The 21,761-nt window shown below is 39.9% G+C and overlaps 1 protein-coding gene and 1 pseudogene across 6 annotated transcripts in view; one reads left to right on the top strand and one right to left on the bottom strand.

Moving 5' to 3' along the window:
- SCAF8 (SR-related CTD associated factor 8) overlaps positions 1 to 21,761 on the bottom strand; it is a 164,585-nt gene that overhangs the window by 127,366 nt on the left and 15,458 nt on the right. For all 6 annotated transcript variants that reach the window (XR_016511664.1, XM_090280007.1, XM_090280006.1 and 3 more), the window contains 2 exons: positions 9,183 to 9,266; positions 4,866 to 4,910 (listed from right to left, as the gene is read on the bottom strand). Coding sequence is in view for 5 of the 6 variants with exons in the window: in XM_090280007.1 (XP_090136133.1) it covers positions 4,866 to 4,910; positions 9,183 to 9,266 (129 nt within the window). In the remaining variant the exon portion in view is untranslated. The remainder of the gene's footprint in view (positions 1 to 4,865; positions 4,911 to 9,182; positions 9,267 to 21,761) is intronic.
- LOC150007990 (TIP41-like protein) lies at positions 14,665 to 21,154 on the top strand (annotated as a pseudogene).

Here is a 21,761-nt window from a genome sequence, read left to right as displayed (position 1 = left end):
AAGAGACCTTTAGCACTAACTCACAAGCACCTAGTGCAAGATTCTGGCTGTTAAGTAGCTGAAATATTTTATAAAAGGGCAACAATGCTGGTGTTTGAATATTAGTTTTAGGTTTTACCTACATAAAGTTTTGGAAATAACTGTTCTGTTGAAAGGTATGGTTTTTGAAAGTCTGAAACAGTTTTCCCTCAAGTTCCCCCCAAATCTAGCATATGTGTCCTTCAGTTCATGTACCAGGTCAAGGCTATTTTCCCTTGGCTACCATATAATCAAAGAAGTATCTACCTAGTCAGGCAAAAAAAGTATATCTCAGTGAAGAAAAACCTGAAATTTTTTTCAGTTTCCTCTTTAAGCTCTGTGAGTACTGAAAACCCCAAGAATTCTTAAGATTTTCCAATGACATGAGGTATTTTACACTTTGAATATTTTTTTATAAAGCTAAGTCATATTAAATTTTTAGCTACACAAACTTGAAACTACATAGTAGTAATTTCCAATTGTCATGTTACAGAAAAATAACTCTTTTGGGGGGAGAAAGGCAGTAACAAATTGAGAGAATGCACCTTTAAACATATTTGTGTGATTTTCATTCTGATATCATTCAGGTTGTTATCTGAATACCATCACGAGTCAGTTTTCTGACCAAAGATCCTCTAAATGAGTTGGACCACATACTCTGAAAAAACAAACTGCCCTGGCTGGTGCGGCTCAGTGGACTGAGTGCCGGCCTGCGAACTGAAAGGTCACTGCTTCCATTCCCAGTCAGGGCACAGGCCTGGGTGGTGGGCCAGGTCCCCAGTTGGGGGCGTGCGAGGCAACCAATTATTTCTCTCGCACGTTGATGTTTCTTTCCTTCTCTTTCTCCTTCCCTTCCCCTCTTCCAAAAATAAATAAATAAAATCTTTTAAAAAAGAAATAAAGAAATTTTCTATAGCGATTCTATTACGAGAATTTGTGCTGCCAATTTCAGCTATGAAAAGTTTTTGTTAAAGAAAACAGAGCGAGAACGGCCCGACGGGAGCCCGCGGCCGCGCCTGCAGAGCACTGAGCCACGCGGACAGCAGCAGGCAGGAAAAGCGGGCTGCCCCGGGGAGCGCCCCCTCCCCGCCCCAGAGCTCTCCCGGCGGGAGGAGAATCTCCCCAGGCCTCGCGAAGGGGGACTCACTCTAGACAGCCAGCAGCAGCATGCTGCTCCTAACAAGGTCCGCTCTCTGGACAAACTATTTCCCCGCAACCTAACTGACCTGGGCGGGAGGGAGGATGAGGGGAGAAGAAACACCCAGCTCCAGCCACCGTGTTTCACTGAAGAGGGAGCTTTTTTAAAGCTGAAAAGCGCTTGTGAAGTTCACAGTCCAGAGGTACAGGCTCAATAAAAACCCAACTAAGATCATACTGTAAGTTTTCCCACTGTGATCAGGAATAGATGACAGTCAAGTACGAATGCCCCTCTCATTAAGATCATGTATGAATGATAAGTTATGAATACCCCTCTAAGGTCATGTATGAGTAACTAGGTATGAATACACTCACACTAAGGTCATGTATGGAACATAACAAGGTATGAATGCCCCTTTTCAACATCGTACTGGAAATCCTAGTGAATGCAATTAACACCTAATAAAAGGTGTACAGACCAGTAAGGAAGGTTTAACAAGAACTTAACATACATAATATTCCTAACTGGGCCTACGAGATCTTCACTGCTAACACTGAACCAAACAACAGAGTACTTCTTAAGAAAGCAGTATTAAATTCTGTAACCTAAAACTACCAAGTAAGTGAAAAGATCAAGTGGTATTTTCTTTTGAAACACAACTACTTCTGTGTCATTTTCAAGACTTTTGATGATTCATGTTTTCCAAAAAGTGTGGAACCTCAGCAATTCCACAGGAGCAATTCCATTTCCACAACACCTGAGCCGGAAGAGCGTATGGGAATCACTAACTCCTCTCCTCTCCGGAAGGAAGCAAGAGCGGGAGGGCGACCAGGCTCTGGACTGCACGGCCACGGGAGCACGGGGACACCACGCACGCAAACAAGCAAGCAAGCGAAGCTTCTGATGGGTCAGAGCTAAACACGGCAACTTTAACACACAGCTTAGTCAAGTACCTGAGGCTGAACTACATGCGATACACTGAATTTGGAAAAAAGTAACAGTAGTCATAAAGCAACCTAATATTTTTTGGTTTGGGTAATACACTACATTTTGTTCTTTATCTATAGAAACTTTACTTGATGAATCCTTAAGAGTCTAAAAACCATCTTGGTAAACAAGCTTTAATGCTCGTTGGAATTTTAACTCCTTGAGTAAAGGTGATATTAGAATAATATATTTTTGAAATAACCTTTAACAAAGGCTCTGCACTATAATCTACTATTGATTAAATTACATGTGAATCTACAATTACCTCATTTACCATTACATGAACCACTGCTGAGTCGCTGATTTAAACGGGGGGCAGGCGGACAAGCATTTAAATTCTCCCCCAGAAAACGACTAAGGAACGTCATTCCTCTCCGGCCCTCTCTGGCTTTCAGACAGGAAGGAAGCGCTGTGGGCGTACCCGACTACACAGGGGGCGAAGGAGCTGGACAGACCCGGCACGTGTACCTCGTTCGCTGCGGCTTAAGAAAACTGTTGCTGAACCCCTCAACTGCAAAGGATACCAAAGTTATTCTGGATGCTATTCTGAATGTCTTTCCAGCTGCTGGCAAACTAGGTGAACTGGGAAACTTAGCAGGACTAAAGGGTGTGGCGGCGTGGACATAGTGAACCTCTACAAAGCTGTGACAATGACCACAAAGCTTCATTAATAATAAGGATACCTGATTGAAAGTATTTCTCCTTAGAGCACGAGAAAGATCAAACGTCAATATGTGCCAGAAACCACCCCCGAAAAGTCGCGCATTAGAGGTCAGGGTGGCCTCCTAGGACCTGGCCTTTCACACTGTCCCGCGGAGGCATACAGCCATGCGCTGGTGCTGTGTTTGGTACAAGCCTGTCTTACCGCTTCTCTGAGAACCCTTTTTCAATGTGGATGTGGTTTGTTACTGTAGCACTTGTTACAACAAAATTCTACTTGCCCCGTTCCAAATCACACAGCACAAAGCCTCTCCTCTCAACAGGTTTCTGATTTCTCCGTAGAATTTCTTAGGCTGCAGAGTCCTGTTTGAAGAATAAATCCCACCCCTTGTCTTCACTTCAAAAGAACTTTCCCTTGCTTCTTCAGATCGAATCTACAATTATCTCACAATAAAATAATGGGGCTCACCCAAGGTCTCCGAAGACTTTGAAATACCTACTTAAAAGTGCACTTAGCCCAAATCAAAACACATTAATCCATAAGTTCCTATTTATCCTTAACCCCCTACTACTCCAACCGTAGTTTCAGAACGAAAAGCAAAGGCATCATCTTGGACCAGTTGGGCATGCAACTCCAGCTCCCCCCACCCCCAATCAGCGGATCAGAATCTGCATTTTAACAAGATCCCTACGTAATTCCTCTGCACAGAAAAAGTTTAAGGGGCACTTCTCTAGACTTTCGAACCTTTAAAAAAAAAAAAACTTCTAAAGGCTTTAGAACAACGAAATTTTCCAACACCACCGTTTTTACTTTATACTTTGGCTTACCTAAAACACACAGCATACCTGCTCTTTTACCCTTGTCTTAGCTTTAATTCATCAGTTATTCATTTCAAAATACGTTTTACTGTACTAAAATTTTAAGTATTGAAAAACTTAAAAAGAAAAAATACTGAATCACATAAAGGTTACTGGTTTACTCAAGGTTATCCAGCTAGTTTAGTGACAGCAATCTCACTCTGAGCACCGCCCCCTTTCCCCAGTCAACTACGTCCGTTCAGGAAAGACACTGCAACCTTGCTGGACCTTAACGCCATGTACCTCTGGGCTCAGCACTGGTTCTGCTTCTATCTAGGCACGTGAGCATGGGCAGAGCTGGAAACCTAGACTCAACTACAGTACAGATTTCCTAGGGCATCACTTTATGGGTTATAAGGCTTATGTGCTCCTGCCACAAACTACGACACCAACAGCACACTGATAGCAAAGGGGGCAAAGAACTAGTCACGTCACCTCACACCCGGGCTACAAAAAGCATTGTTAAATGTGTGCAAGAGAGCAGCATCCAGCTTCACCTCCCTCTACTTATCCTGGGAAATGGAACTTCTGGTCTGTGTCAGCATGTTGGGATGTATAAGTGAGGTCCTAATGGATGAGACAAAATGCCCCAGCAGAGGAGCGACTGGTAGGCAATAATTTTACTCACACCTTATCTAAAAGGAGAGCCGCTCTCTAGGTATTCAACTTGAAATGACAAGGGAGAATTTCTTTAAAGGCTATAAAGAGCAATGAATATTAAATTTCATTAAAAACCAGTCATAGTGCGTGGGCCAGGCGGCTTAGCTGGTTGGAGCATCATCCCATACACACCAAAAGGTGGTGGGTTCGATCCCTGGTCGGGGCGTGTATAGGGGGCAACTGTCAGTGTTTCTCTTTCACATAGTGTTTCTCTCTCTCCCCTCTTCCTCTCAAAACATATTTTCAGGTGAGAATTTATAAAAAAAACAAAAAACAAAAAACAGTCATATCGATGGCATTTTTTTTCAAGAAACAGATGCTCCTGATGGCAACGCAAATTAACAAAAACATCTGCCTGAAAACCACTGCTTTTAGAATTATCGAAAAAGCACTTTCATTTTATTTCTTAATTAGAAAGTCATTTTTAAACAGCCCATCAAAACAATGTCAACTTGGGTATTCAGTTTAAAAGAGAAGAACACAAGGTATTCATCTATAATTGTATTTAGTGTATATATGTATATATGGAAAATTATATACTTACCTTCTGAATGAATTTCTCAACACTTTGTACCACATGTTTATAGAACTAAAAGAAAAAAAATAAAGAATGATTTTAAAATCTATTTGCTTAGATTAGGATTTTCCTGCTAAACAAAGGATTTAATATGGTTTCAACGATCTATGAAAATAGTGAATATTAATCATGAATTCTGAGACAACCATTCTTGTCACTCACCTTCACAACTAGCTATGATCCCTAACGAGGAAAGGGATTCCTGAAATATTGTAGGTACTTGATGAGAATATCCAGTGTGTTGTGATAACAGAAACATAAGAACTGTCAGTCTTTATGAAAGCATGTTTTCACAAATAGTTATGATGACAGCAAAATATCTGTGAGAAGCACACTGGCAGATATATATTCTTTTTTCGTAGAAGGAAAAGATTTCCTAGAGTATCATTTTCTCCGCTAAATTAGGGCAGTGCTAGAAAAATCAAATAACTGTCAACAAATAGAATTAATAAATGTATGCAAGAAAAATGCTTTCAACTGCATTACCCCTCTGCTTCTCCTGGAGTATGGGACTGCAAGTGCACGTAATCAGATACAGAGATGTGTAAGGTTCTAATGAGTCATCCAAAAGGAATCAGCAGAAGTAAGCACAGAGATTAAGATATAGTAATGGGTTACTATCAATTATGAGAAAACTTAGATTTAAGTTTTATAACCCACACTATATATAAACCTGCAAATGAAAAATGGAAATGATAATCAAAAAGTATCTAGAATTTTTGCTTAATAAATTTCAATACCTCAAAGGCAACTGCATAATTAGCATATTTCTATTTAAAGATGTAATTTGAACTGTGCTTCTATTTACACTTCTGATCGCATAAATTATGCTTTTAAGGAATTTGCCCTTAGGCTGAAGAAACGAGAACAGTCAAGTAAATGGCATCATAAAATTCAATATTTATAAACTCAAAAAATAAAGGAGTATTATCCATATTAAACAAATAAAAATCTACAATAAGTTTAAGCTTGCCTAAAATTTCCTTATTAGAACAGTTTATGAAACAGTTTAAGTTAAGTAAAAAGCTAAAACAACTATTAGGCCCTTTATAGGTACCTAAACATTTAAAATCAATATACATAATATTAAATAATTATTCACTGATATTTATTAAGTAATAGTTTTCCTGGGAAACAACGGTGAGTGCTTCTTGTGTTAGTTACTTTACACACTATATGTAATTAATTCAGAGTAAAACTGCTTACTGAACTTTAATTCAAAGATTATTAATTCACATAGGCTTTCTTCCACACTATCTGTGAGGTTCTGTTGACAGCATTTAAATGTAAACAAGTACCCATGAAAATAATCCTCTAAACAATGATTTAAAAACCAAACACCCTACCTCAGTATGAAACACAGTATTATTTAAAAATAATTTAAAAGCAGGTCAAATCTCAATTTATATACTTATTAAATGCAGTTTTAAAATAATACGGGGGGGGCGGCGCAAAAACCCGTAATTATCTTCTGGAGAGCGCCCCTTACAATACAGGTTTCCCCGACTAGGTGAGTGTTCTAGGAAGCCATCTGTATCAGTGCACCAGCTGGCATTGTTGTGAGAGGCTGCATTTGTCTTTAATGAATTTTTTTTGAAGACTCTTTCAACACATTTGCCCGTTTTATGCTGGGTGATTTACAAGCGCACCTGCCCACATCACACTGAGAGTTTGGCAGTTTGACCAAAAACAGTATGACCCCTGTGCCCCACCCTCCCTATTCCACCTGATCTCATTGGGTGACTTTGTTTCCCCTGAATAAAAAAAGTCCTCCAACAGAAACATTTTGCCAATGTGGAAAAAGTGAAACAAAAAACGGCAGAAGCACTACAAGGCATCAAAACCGACGAGCTCAAAAACTGTCATGAGCAGCAGGGAAAAGTCTCAGTAGGCATATCATTGCATCAAACGGAGAGCATTTTGAAGATGACTGAAGTTTAAACATGTAAGAATAAAACAACACCAATATTTATAAATAAACTTCAGGTTTCTGGAGGTCCCTCCTTCACACAGTGTGGCTCAGTTGGTTCACACGTCATCGTCCTACAAACCAAAGGGTCGCAGGTTCGATTCCCAGCCAGGGCACAGGACTAGGTTGCAGGTTTGGTCCCCGGCCAGGGCACGTAGCAGAGGCAACAAGCTGGTCAATGCTTCTCTCTCACATCGATGTTCTCTCTCCCGCCCTCTCTTCCTCCCTTCTCCTCTCTCTAAAATCAATAATCATGTCTTCGGGTGAAAATATAATAAAAAATTGAAAAAATAAAGTGTTTTAAATAAATAAATAAAATAATACAGTGCCGCAAAGCAGTGTGAACTCTTCCAAAGTCAACAAGAAAAACAAAACAAAACAAAAAGTCTGGGTGGCACAAGTAAATGTCACGTGCGATCTTGGCTGAGCCCTGACAAAGTGGGGTGCAGAGAAGGGCTCCTGAAGCCAGCACCGAGACAACCGGCAAATGTAAGGGTAGACTGTACATCAGATAACAGGCTGTCAAAGGGAACGTTCCTGCTTGGGGTCATCAAATTAAGCATTTAGAGATTAAGTACTACTATAAATTAAATATGAAACTCAAATGATTCAACCAAAGAAAGTACGTGTGTGTAGAAATAGTTTACAAATCTGTTTGAATTTTTCAAAATTTAAAAATTTTAAGTTAATAAAACAAAATACAGTGTATCATAATATTTACTCTCGATTGAGAAAAACCTAGCTATATTTATTTTAACTATTGCAAATTACTTAACTTCTCTTAGACCTTCCAATATCTAAAAAAAAATGGAAATAATGTAAATACCTATGCCTTACACAGTTTTCAATTTAAAAGTATTCTGCCCAACAAGTTATGTAAAATGTGCCAATTACTAATTTTCACAGAATAAAAATGATATAAATATATATGTTTGCACACTCTCAGAATCATGATCATAAAAATCCAATCACAATGTAGAATACCACAGATAACATTCTATACTAAGCCCATCAGATACTCTGAAAAATCACTTCTTTTTAGAATTCTCTGACTTAACTGTGTTCGATGGTGGCTGTCCTTGTCCCTTCATTGATTTTCTGCGTGTAAATACAGGAATATTAACTATACTGCCGTAAGATATTAACTACAGATCTTAGTCTGAAAACAAAGATTTGACCATTAAAACACTGCCAAATTACCTAATTATATAAATATTCTCTAGTGGCCATTTTCTGCAAATAGGAACTTATTAAATCTAATAGAAACAATTTATGAAAACAACAGGTGCTCCAGGTTACGGCTGATGCCCTTACTCAGAGAAGGAAAACATCACCAAAGATCCACAGGTTAACACCTACTTAACGAAAAAGAAAGCACGCATTCTCAATTTTAACAGCCCGGGGAGTCTTAGCTTTGAGGACAGGAACCTCTTGGAGAGATGTCGTCTGTTGCTAAGCATCAAAAGGTGCTTAAAGCCGATAAATTTTGTGTATTTGTATTCTTCTCTAAAGAGGGTCAAACCTTTTCCTGAGATTTTCAGAAGTATCCCTGAATCGACATATGTTCAAAACCATGGTATCAGAGCAATGACTAAATGTCTGTAGCCTCTTCCTGCAGTTCCAAATCCTATGTACATGAGACTCAACTGCTTTCCATAATGGCCCTTTTAAAAATCTATAATACAACCAATAAGAAAAAAAAAAAAGCACTGAAAACCTCTATGTAGAGAACTTTTACTAATAGAAAAATTTTACTAAATAAATTCAAGAAATCAAGATGCCAAGATTCTGTAGAGTCAGTGTGCCAAAAAGCAGTGTTAAACCCATTCTCCACAATGTGGCTGCATCTAAAATCTTACCTGCCTACGCAAGTAAGGAAAAATGATTGCTTCAAAGTTTATGGAAGACTGCTTATCAAAATATTAAGTGTTCATCCTAGGAGGGAGAGTTTATGGTGACAGATCTTTATTTTTGTTTTCCCCCATGAATATGTATTACTTTGTAAAGAGGAGGAACATAGATAACCTGTAAAAATTATCTCAACTTCAAAATATTAGTGTAGTATTTACTTTTTTAAAAAATAATTTATTTTTTTTTTAGAGAGGGGAAAGGAGAAAGAGAGGGAGAGAAACATCACTGTGTGGTTGGTTGCCTCTCACTCGCGCCCCCAACTGGGGACCTAACGTGCAACCTAGTCATGTGCCCTGACTGGGAATCGAACCAGCGACAGTTGGCTCGCAGGCCGACGCTCAATCTACTGAGCCACAGCAGCCAGGACTAGTATTTACTTTTTAAAAATAAAATTTATTACTTACCTTAATAGCTTTGATGGCTGCCTTAGTTATTTGGGTCATTTTCGCTTTAGAAATTGGTGGTTTGTAGTCATTCAGGGAATACAACTGATGGGGAGGGAAAAAGAAATTTTAAATTCAGCAATACTAATAGTCTCTAAGCAACAACATGAAATTACCAACATTTCCAATTTTATATTCTCAATGAAATCAAACCGTTGTCTTTCTTTTAAAAATCAAGTTCAACATTATTCGTCATCAGGGAAATGCAAATCAAAACTACGTTGTATCACGTCACACTTGCTTATAGTCAAAAAGCCAGAAGACAGTTAGGTGTTAGTTCATGAGAATGTGGAGACAGCGGAACTCGCACACATTGCTAGTGGGAATGTAAAATGTACAGCAGCTGTGGAAACAGCCTGGCGGCTTCTTAAGAAATGAAACACAGTAGTATGTCATATGGTCCAGCAATTCCACTACCAAGTGTTACACACCCAGGAGAGCTGCAAATACATGATCACATAAAAACATGTAGACAAATAGTCACTGAAACATCCTTCATAAAAAAACTAATTTAAAAAAGTGAAAACCACTCAAATGTCCATCAACTGATCAAAACTGAATAAAGTTATAACCATTCAATGAAATATTAGCCATGAAAAAGAAATGATGTATTAATATATGCTACAAAATAGATGCACATTCAAAATACTGTGCTCGGCTTAAAAAAAAAAAAAAAAAAAAGATTCCAGGATTACATTTATATGAGATGTCCAGGAAAAACAAATCAATTGCTGATTGACGACAATGGGGGCAGGGATAAGGAATGAGTACTAACAGCACTGCATTTCTTTTGGGGCATAATGAAAAATACTCCTAAATTGAACATGGTGATGGTTGTACAACCATACTAAAAACCATTTAAGTATACCCTTTAAATTGACTAATTATACAGTATGTGAATTATGTCTCAATAAAACCTTTTAGAAATCAAGGGATATAATAGTTAGCAATAATCTCCCCCCCTAAAGTTTTTTGTTTTGAAATTTCTCATAAGCAAATATCTCAATTTGCTTAGGGAGAAACAAAGGTGAGGTGGGGAATTGGGAAAGACAACTAACTAAGCCTAAATGAATACTGCCTAAAATCTGCAGCGTGCTCAGTGATACTCAGGTCTTAGACAACGCCATGAGATATTACGTACGCGTCTGGAAACTAAGCTCTGGCCATTGCAACACTGCAAAAACCACTTGTACAGATGATAAAAGTAACTGTAAACTTAATCTGTCGGTTAATCAACTAGGAATCTGGGAGTTCTCTATATAACTCTTGCTCCAGCCCCTTTTATAACCTATCCATCACTTAATTCTATTAATTTTTACCCAGTTTTCCCCATTTTGTCTCCTCTCCTCCTCCAGCCATGACCACAACCACAGTCCAAATCACCTTCATCACTGGCAGAGAACATCTAAATGGGTGTGGCATGTCTCTCTTCGCAAACTCATCTGATTAGGTCATTACCACCACCCACTCTCTCTACCCCTTAAAAAGGCCAACGACTCCCATTCTTTGGAGAAACATGCGCAGTTACATACACAAGGCCCCGCACGACCTAACTGCTCCCTACCTTTCCAGTTTTGTCTCACCCCAGCCCTCCCCGGCCCTATGCCCGGTCACAAGGATCTTTCTCAGTTCCCTAACACAGAACCTTCAAAATGGGTTTGTTCCCTATCTGGAATACTACCCACCAGGGCCTCCTCACTAGTTAAGGCAGATTCATTCATCTTAAAGCATCACCTAGTGAGGAAGTCTTCCCTAGCCATCCCATCAAATCAAAGCCTCCTTGTGTGCTTTACTTAACTGTTAGAGGAATCCTTTACCTAATCTGAGATGTCTTATATGCTGGTGGCTACTCCAACAACAAAAAAAACTTTCATTTCTAAGAAAGATTTTTAAACTTGCAGACTACTGACCAGGCAAGGGTCATTACAGTAAGTATTTTCGGCTTTGGAGGCCACATGACCTCTATCACACCACTTAGCTCTACCCCCTCAGCAAGAAAGCAGCCACAGACGGTCTGTACATAAATGCGCAGGATGTGATCCAACAAAACTTTTTTACAAAAGCAAGCCAATCACTGAATTTAGGCAGTATTTCTCAATTCTACAAATGTGCATTATTTGGGGGGGATAAATACTGCAACTTCATGTCTCTGAAAAGCATATTCATGCCCTCCCTCACCTATACACTGATGAGGCTCATTAACCCAAACTTAAAATGTACTCTATTATCACCTTGGAAGAGCCCAACAAAGAACTTATTACCTGTCATACCCCAAAGAACCATTAAATGTGGATGAAATCTTGCTCAAGATTGAACTAATCTTATGCCTTCAAAGTTGTTGGTTCTATGACCAATGGAATTAACCTTACCCGAGAACCTAAAATAACTCAAGCAGTAATTAACCCGATCCATTTTTTCAACAACGGTCCTTTAGCGATTTGAGAGCACCAGTCAGAATTCCTCAAATCTCCAAAGAAGTCAGAAAATCAGAAATCACAAAAGTTCCTAGAATCAATACCATCTTGACACTTTCTATTCAAGACAGCAGGCTCACTAAAGACATCTGTCTTTTCTTCTTCCTATTAGGACAATAAAGAAATAAAAAAATTTAAAAGGTATAATAGCTCACAATGAAAAGCAGAATGGGGAGGAAAGTAGAATCAGCAGACAAGATGTCACCAATTTTCAGAAAAATGGGAATGTGTTAAGGATTGGAAACTGATGAAACAAAGAGGAATACTCAAGCCACATAACACTGAAAAGAAGATATAACCAACGAGAAAAATAATTTGTCCTGCAGAATCCCAGACGGCCACCACTCAAATCAAGGTATTACACAACATGGCCAACACAAGTGAACCAACGCTTCACCTATTCAGCCAACAAGTACTGTCTGAAATTGACCATTCAAGAAACTGATATAAAAATACTGCTCAGCACTATAATATGAAGGTAATCATCAGAAGAACTAATGTTAAGAACTAAAAAAATTGTTCTCTTTAATGGATCCAGCATAGAATGAGAAGAGCTTCCAATAAAAATCTTTTTTTTCCTTTTTTAAGAGAGGGGAAGGGAGGGAGAAAAAGAGAAACACCAATGTGAGAGAGAAACACTGATTTCACCTCTTGTATGAGGCCCGACCAGAATCAAACCAGCAACCTTTCCCTTTGCAGGACGACACCCAACCAAGTGAACCACACCAGTCAGGGCCCAACAAAATAGCTTTTGTACTTAAAAAAAATTTACACGCATATGTTACACACATGTTACCTTGAAAAACATAGTAATTATATTTTAATACAATCTTGTTCTGACTCCACTTGCCAACCACGGCCCTCCACAAGGTATCTCTCCCCCACAAAATTCATGTCAGAAGTCCCAGACCCCAATATGACTATTTTGGAAATAGGGCCTTTGTGGGGGTACTAAGCTTCAATGAGGTCATAAGAGTTGGAGACCTGAACCCACAGGATTAGTGTCCTTATAAGAAGAGACAGCAGAAAACTCCCTCGCTGCCATGTGGGGACACATTTGGGAAGAACCACTTGGCTACTACGACCTGAGGGTGGCTGCTAGGAACTGGCAGCAACATCAGCAACAGCCAGCAAACTAAACAAACACCCCAGTCCTGCAAGAGCAAGGAACTGGGTTCAGCAAACAACCTGAATGATCCTGGAAGAGGAACCCATGTTTCAAATAAGAGTTCTACCGGGTGGGTTATGCTTTGCTGCCTGGTGAGACCACCAGCAGAGGACCCAGCTAACCAGTGCCTGAATCCTGACCCATGGAGATGGTGAAATAAATACATGCATCCCCTGTATAACACAGTACTTCTATAACACGGTTTCACTTTTAACATGGTTTAGAGAATTGGGGAAAACTCCCGTATAACACAGAATTAGAGAAATCCCCATACAATACTGAACGTGGTAAAATTTTGGACTGTATTAATCTAATTAACTCTTCCACCAAAGAAAACCGACAACATTAAATGCTTGTTGGAAAAACATAGGGCCAGAGTCAATTCAAAGGGAAAATCTAATCGAGCCACCAGAGAACAGGATGGATGCAATAGTAGAACCTGCTAAGTCTTTAGGAGGGGAACGTTTTGACAATATGACTGTAGAAGATACCCAAGAATTGCTGGTAGAAGGAGAAACTGATGAAGCAGTTTTGGTGGAAATGACACCTAGAATGTGCCAAGATGACTTAGGGGACGATAGCACTGATGAAAATGAAGAAGATAAACAGTTTTCTCTAGAAAGCGTAAGGAAAGTCTAGACTTAGCCGAGCAGTTAAGAGTCATATTTCCTAAATGAAGATCTGCACTGAAAGGAGTACAAAGTTTAGGAGAGAACTTCAGAAGTGCTTAGCACCATAACGAAGTTCTTAAAGATCTCTCAGCTAAAAGCAAACGGTCTAAAATAACGTATTTTTTTGCAAAAAGTAGAGCACAGAAATCGAGACAATGCCGAAGAACATTCAGAGGATGAGGATATCTTGTCAAAAAGGAAACACATTCGGTTAATGGAGCGTAGTAGTGATGACGAAGAAAACATTACTACTTAGTTCATATTAATATGTAATACTTTTGATGAAAAGTGCTTTAATAAAGATATTCCTCTTAATTACAAAAATATAATAGTATGGTTTTTTAATTTTTGGAACCTAACCCCCCCTTTTGGTACTAATTCTTTCTTTTGTATAACACAGATTCGCATAACACGGCCTTTGTTCGGAACCAAACAACCACTTTATACGGGGGTGACCTGCATGTGCCGTTTTAAGCCACAAGCTAAGTTTGTGGCAACTGCATTACGCAGCAATGGAAAACTAATAGAGCAGAACAAGGTCGCGACTGATTTTTCACTTTCTAACCTGACTATATAGGTTTTTATCATTATCATCATTTTAATCCTCACCCAAGGATATGCTTATTGATTTTAGACAGAGGAAGACATTGGGGGAGGGAAAGAGTGACAGGAGGAGGAACATCGATCGGTTGTCTCGGGTAAGCGGCCCGACCGGGTATTGAACCCACAACCTAGGTATGTGCCCTGACAGGAAATGAAGCCTGCAACCTTTTGGTGTGCAGGACGACGCTCCAGTCAACTGAGGCAACTGGCCAGGGTGACTATATGGACTTTTAAACTTTCATAAGTATTTTTGTGAAAATTATTTTTATAATTCAAAATAGAAATTGAATTTTAAAATAAAACATTTCTCCTTTTCATAAATGATTTTAAAGTAAAAACAGAAATTCAGTGTTTTGCATATAGGAATAAGAAATCAGACTTGTTCACAGATAAAGGAATTTTAAAGAGCATATTATATTTACCTAAAAAACATAAAAAACACTTATTCATAAAGTACACACAGCCCATGTTCATTACATTAGTTACATCAGCCAAGACATGGAAACAACCTACATGTCCATGGATAAATGACTGGACGGTACGTCTACACCATGGAATACTACTCGGGCCATAAAAAAGATAAAATGTTGCCATTTGCAAAAGGACCAAAGCCCCAGGATTTCACGCCTATGTGGAATATCATTAGGAAAAAAAAAAAAGTAAACGAACAAACTAACAAACCCAAACTCGTACAGACAACAGGATGGTGGTTACTAGAGATGAAGGGGTGGGAACGGGAAAGGGGGTCACACAGCTGGTACACAGTGGAGTATGCAATATCACATTATAATGCCGTGCACCTGAAAATTAGGTTTTTAACCAATGTCAGCCCAACTTCCTTAAAAAAAAAAAAATATTCACCAACTTTAATACCTGAGAACCAATACTCATTATGAACTGTACTGCAACATATCAAAAACTAGGTAGTATTTTCTTTATCCAAAATTTTTCACTCCCTAACATACAAATTCTCCTTTCCCATGGAGTGCACCATCTTCCATATTATTTTTGGTATGATATTACAATATAAAACATTAGACAATATAAACATGTAACGAAGTAATGTACAAAATCAGGTGCCCTTCACATAAAATGTAACCAGAAAAGAACATTAGAATTAAATGTCTCAGAGTCAACAGGGGCCCCCAACCCCCGGTCAGGAATCTAGCTGCACGGCAGGAGGTGAGCGGACTGAAGTCAAGGCAGGGGCTGGACCACAGCGAGGCAGGGGAACCCGCGTCAGCTGCTGATCCAACCCCTCCGGAGCGGCCCACACAGGCCTTCTCCTTTGGGCCCTGCAAGCTGATGAACTGTATGCCACCCTTCCCTGAAATGTTTGCAGATGACATTTTAAGAATCCAACACTGTTATGGCTTTGGAATCAAGTTCAATGCTACAGATACTGTAAGATGTGTCAACAACTACCAAGGAAGGCTCGCAGCAGCCTGTGCGGAAGAGTGGCAGGAAAGCAGGATGGACAGTGATACTCCACGAAGGTCATTAACCAGTAGGATTGACCTACAGAACAGTGTATAAGGGAACATCACTCAGGTTAAAGGTTGTATCTACAACGGATTGTACAGATACAGAGAAATTGAAAGTCAGAGAACAGATTAAGTTTTTGAAGAAGTTCTGTTGAAGGATGAACTTCATGATCATGGGAGTTTGAAGTCTAAGTGTGAAAATCAGAGTAATGCCTTTCAGCTTTTTCCTGCTGTTGCAGGTTTTGGGGTTTTTTGGTTTTGCTTGGTTTTGTTTTTGTGAGAACAGATGGAGCACGTAACAGAATGAACGGAGCACGTAACAGAATGAACAGGAGACCTTACCCCGATGTTATGAGAATACACATCACAAGAGAGCAAAATTGCTAATTTCACACACGTTCCGCCTCCCTTCTTCACGGAGCCCAATGAAGTAGCACAGTATTTACCGATCAAGGATGCAGTTTGTGAGAAGCTAACATTTCCAGAAAGAACTGATCATAACCCCAGAGACTCACAAGAACATGCCCCTGAGGAACAGACTGTGACATACCACCCGCTCACTGTGGGGTCTGATGGAGACCTCGGCTATGTGGACTGGGATATTTTTACTATGAGAATTAACTGCCTTATCTATGTGCAGTTTTCAGTAGCCTTAAAGGGAAAAAATAAGTTTGTTGCACGCAAAAATAAAAATAAAAATAAATAAGTCAAAGCAAAAATATCCTGAGATTGCCACAAAAGCACTGACAAGCCTACTTCCATTTCAACCACAATGAGGACACAGAGTGGGACTGGACATAAGCGCTGTCTCCCATCAGCCCCAGATGGGCCGGTCTAGCTGCAGGAAAACAAGCTCAGGGCTCCCACTGATTCTTCAGTATGGTGAGTCCTGTAATTACTTCATTCCAGATTACAATGTAATAACAGCATAAATAACATGCACAATGAATGTGATGTGCTTGAATCACCCCAAAACCAACACTCCCTCCCCGCCATCCATGGAAAAATTGTCTTCCACAAAATCTGACCCCGGTGCCAGAAAGATTAGGGACTGTTGCTCTAAAACAGTAATAGTGACTTTATGCTCAGATTTTAAAATTCAATTTCTTTCTAAAAGATGTTTGAAATAAAACTCTAAAAATATAAGTGTGGGTTAACTTCTACTAAAGTAGCAATATTCTTGAGGAATCACTTTTTAAAAAGCCAAAGCCAAAAGGATATGCCACAGATACTCTGCAAGGACCCCTCCAGCTCAGGCTTTTAACAAAAGCACAGCTCCCAATTTATACTAAGTAATGTGTTGTGTTAACATGAAAATTTCAGAACATAGTTTCAAATACATCTTTGAAAAAAAAAAAAGATATGTAACTGCAAACACCAAAGCACATAAAATCTGAACTGTTCTAAGGCCGAAAAGAAAACTGGTGAGTGAACACAGAAATAAGTGTCTTTTGGGGGGAAAAAGAAAGTATACTGCTTTTTTCTAGTTATAAAAATATTTTAGTACAGAAAACCTGGAAAATACAATAGTACACAAACAACAGGAAATGCAATTATCTATAATCCAACAATTCATCCCTCATTTCAAATATGCTCATTAGTGCCAAGCACTACAGATCCAATAAAACAGGCAGACAAGGCCGTCATGGGACAGATGGGGCGCTTCTGGAGACACTGATGACATTCTAATCAATACAGTTTGCAGTGTGTGCAGCTAAGTGCACAATGAAAGCAATAAACAATGTTACTTGGTGAAGAGTTCACAAAGTTGCACACCTCAGAATCTCAAGTCCAGAATCTCCTTTTTTAAAAGTACAAGTACATAAGGGGAAATGATGTCTACTTCCTTAAAATTATAAGTCTGAAGTAAGCAAACATCTGTCTAGTAAGATCAAACCTATATACCAAGCTTTGAGGAAAGAAAAAAAATCTTCCAGTTAAAAAAAGAAGAGAAAGAAATAAAATAAAATAAAAAAATGATGCCAGAATTTGATATATGTAAGTACTAACAAATCATGACAAATTAAATATTTAGATACTTTATAACCAATTAATCTTCTCCTGTGGGCTATAAGCATTCTTTCATATAAGCAAAACATCCAATTTCTCTAGCATGGCAGGTGTCTAAGGTTAATACTGCAGATTTTAATACTGTTAAAAAGGAAAGTATTTATTTTAGAATCTAAGTTATAGTTTCAAACTGTTTTAATAACAACAACAGAAAACTGTAACCAACTCTCCCCCCCTCCCCCCAAAAATCGCCACATAAAAAACTAAGTTTAGGCCACAAAAACTTATTTACATGGTCCTTTAATTCAATGCGCAAATTTACACCTTTTCCAAATCCCTGGAGTAAAGGGGGTTAAGAAACATGCTTTAAAGAAAGTACATGAGTTCCAGTGAGCCCAGACAGAGGAAGCCAACTAAAGCCCCTCTCACAGGGGTCACAACTAAAATACCAGACTACAAAAGCAACCACCTGAGGACTGAAAAGTACAACAGCGAGTCAAACTTGACTAATGACCAGTGATGGAGGCGGTGACAGGAAGGGGGGAGGGGGAAGAGAGGAGGGGCTGGGGGGGGGCGTGTTAGGTAAATGTTAGAGAGTTTTGTGATCCTCTGTTATCTCTGGGCTCTGATCCCAGAGCTGGCAGAATCAAACAACTGGCCAACACAAGAAGCAAAACCACTAAAGGAAACCTTCCCCTTTGTCCAGCCAAAAGGACCCCTTCATGCTGTGGGGGAGGGGACTCTCCTTTATTCCCCACCCCCCCCTTATCTCCCCTGGCTCTTCTGAGCATGGAAGGGCAGTCGCTGTTGCCACACAGCACCTAAGACCCCAAGAGAAGAACCATCTCCAGAAAGAGGAACCAGAAAAAGGAGCCCCTGTTATCCAAAAATATATGCCAAGGAGCCTGAGTCTTCTCTCTTGCCACTTCACTCTAAAGGGTAAACGTGGAAAAGTCTTTTTTTGGCCCGGGGATCTGGAGACAGTATGGGGAAACCCAGAGCGAGCTGGAGAAGACCCCTCATTCTGGGCATGAACGAACTTGAGTCCTGGGCTCATTTCTGGAATGGCGCCTTCATGAAACAGACCCGAAGAAGCCCAGCGAAGGCTCTGAGAACTAAAGCCTGGGTACACCCAAGGCCTGGAGACTAGTTTCCGAGTAGCACAGGGGCGAGGCACACCGAAACAGCAAAACGGGAGGTTCTGAACATGGAAGGGACACTGGAGCCACCACAAAAAGGCGAGACAGAACTCGCGTCCTGCACCTCGCTTACCGAGCGGAACACCTGCTAAAGCAAACGTCAACATGCTTCAGAGGATTTAATGAAGTCCTACAATGCTAAAAACGTCCAGTACACAGACCAAACTCACTTCACATAAACACACACACACACACACGTGCGCGCGCGCTGACTCCAGGAAAGTCTGGGCACACCGCTCAAGGGACAGGATAACAGGTGTCAACCCCAAGACAACACTGATGCTGGAATTAGCAGTCAAAGACGCTCAAGTTATAATCATCCTCTATAAAAGAAAGGAGAAAATGTCTTAAAATAAATGCAAAGAAGCTTTCAGAAGATAAACTATAAAAAAATTAAAATGTTAGAACTGAAAAATATTACAGTATCTGCTAGAAATGTAGCATGTAGCTAGACACAAGAAGTATAGAATTTTTACTAGTGATTTCACATATTTTAAGCAACTACCCACAATCACGATTATTTTGATGTATTATAAGACAGTTTTTTAAGAAGTCCAGGAAGAAAGTTTTTTTTAAGATATACCAAGAGATAGAAAGTTATCCTAACACACGTATTACTAATGTACAAATAAGAAAATGTCCAATATATTAATGACAAATGCAAAACATGCAATAATTACAACTTTATACAGTATATGTGTAAGAATTAAATGCAAAAACAAGTGTGTACAGTAAAATCTGGTGTATGAGAAAACAATTCACCTGTTTGTGGATTAGGACCTGTTTTTCCCCCTCACATTCCCAAATGCCATTTAACAGAGGAACAATACACTAAAGTGGTACCAGACACAGGGAATCCATGAGGTCCTTAAGACTTGGCCTAATGAAAGTAAGAAAATGTCATAATTTTTTTTTAAATCCTCACTCAAGGATACGCTTTCACTGATTTTAGAGAGCAAGGAGGCAGAGAGGGGGAGAGGGGGAGAGAGGGAAAGGAAGGGGGAGGGAGACATCAATGCGAGAGATGAAACACTGATCAGTTGCCTCCTGTACATACCCCGACAGGGGATCAAACCCACAACCTAGGCATGTGCCTTGACCAGGAATCAAACCCCCGTCCTTCTGGTGTACGGGATGACGCTCCAACCAACGAAGCTACCCGGCCAGGGAGAACACATGTCATAATTTAGTGCCAAAATAAAAAAGGCTTCTGCAGGAACTATTCAGACAAACACAGTAAAATGTGCATCTACTGAAAACACGAGAACCTAAGGTTTAATAAAGAAAGTGGAAGTCAAATGGACTGGCTGGAAAATGAGCATTCCTGTTACTGTTGTGATTCTGCCTCGACATTGTTTATATTTGTAACTCTCACCAGTAAATCTCTCTTTACGAACAGTAATTTTCAAAAGGGACTGGAAAAGCGACTACTCCAGCTGGGACAATGTTACAATCTCAGCAGAACGCTCTGCTTTCGTCCTGAAGAATCAGACACACACCGATGGGAGTATGTAGGGCAGAGCTTTGCATGTAGTTGACCTCTGCGTTTCACTGTTATTTATGTGCAATGTACGTGGATAAGCATATTTAAACCAAGGGGGAAGTGGTGAGGGCATAGGCTAAAGCATTAGTATTTATTTTTTCTTATTTAATACTGAGAATAAAAAGGAAAGAAAATGCAAAACCTATTTTTAGAAACAATTCATTGGATTTCATGACTGAAAATATAGAGGCAAAAGAGAGGTGCCCAGGAAAATTCCCAGTTTTAAAGTCTCAGTGTCTGGGAACATGATTCACTACTGACAGAGGAAGTCGTGAAGGAAGAAGGCTGTGGAAGAGAGGCAAGCTGGATCTGGTCATCAGGATACCATTCCATGAGCCCATGGACACAAAGTACCCAGAAGATATGAGACTGAATCCCAGGAGAAAACGCAAAAATACAAGTCGTTCCTGAAGAGCCAACAGTTGAAGAAACAGAAAAAAACAGCCAAGCCTCGGTTCTCGAACGTCCTGGTTCTCCAACAACTTGGTTCCCAGCCACGCACGCACGCACGCACGCTGTCCAGAGGAAACGGGCCGTGGCTGCCTAACAGAGCTTCACCCTGGGTTCTCCACCCGCCAGCCCTGCCGTGCGGGCACCTGCGAGCCTGATCAGCCGCCTGGCGCTCGGACGACAGAAGGGATTCAGCGCCCCTCCTCACCCAGGTCTCTGGAACGAAAGAGGTTCGAGAACTGAGGTCCCGGTGACCCGAAGACCAAGCAGCAGAGAGAGCAAGCAGAGCAAGAGCCTGCTGGGCCTTAGGGTGAAGCGACCCCAGAAATAAGAGCAACAAAGACTAAAAAGAGACACACAGGAGCATAATCAAGCAGAGTCATAAATATTATTCCTCATCTCTGCGGCACTCTGTCAGATACTAAGTTACTGTCACAAGTGCTGCACCATCTTTACCTTCAGAATGGCACGGTAAGACTAATATTCATTCTTCTCACTTTACAGATACATAAACTTATGCTAAGTGACCTAACTAAATGCCAACTGGTGACGAGCTGCACAACCATGTCTCAAACCCACTTCTCCTGGCTACCAGGACAGCTTTTCTAAAAACAAGGCAACAAGCAAAAAAGCCCAGCAGCTAGCAGCCAACTAACCCTACACATACACACGGTGTCAGTGAGTGAGAGGGCAGGTAACTGTACAGGTGTGCCATTCAACAGCGCCAGCCGAACTGATAACCAAGGAAACTGTAAGCAGAAGACAACAGATTATGAAGCTCAGTACATCTACTGATCTAGTAACAGCTAAATAAATCCCATTTAAATATGAATTTTAAGCAATCTTCAACTAGATTTCAGAATTTTCCAACCCTTAACAAGGAAACTCACTGTCTCTAAAGAATTTAATTAAAATAATATTAACATAGGCCAACTCCA

This window comes from Furipterus horrens, unplaced genomic scaffold (assembly GCF_987537825.1).
Source record: "Furipterus horrens unplaced genomic scaffold, mFurHor1.1.pri manual_scaffold_6, whole genome shotgun sequence".
Classification (NCBI taxonomy): Eukaryota; Metazoa; Chordata; class Mammalia; order Chiroptera; family Furipteridae; genus Furipterus; species Furipterus horrens.
This window is presented reverse-complemented; position numbering and strand designations above follow the sequence as displayed.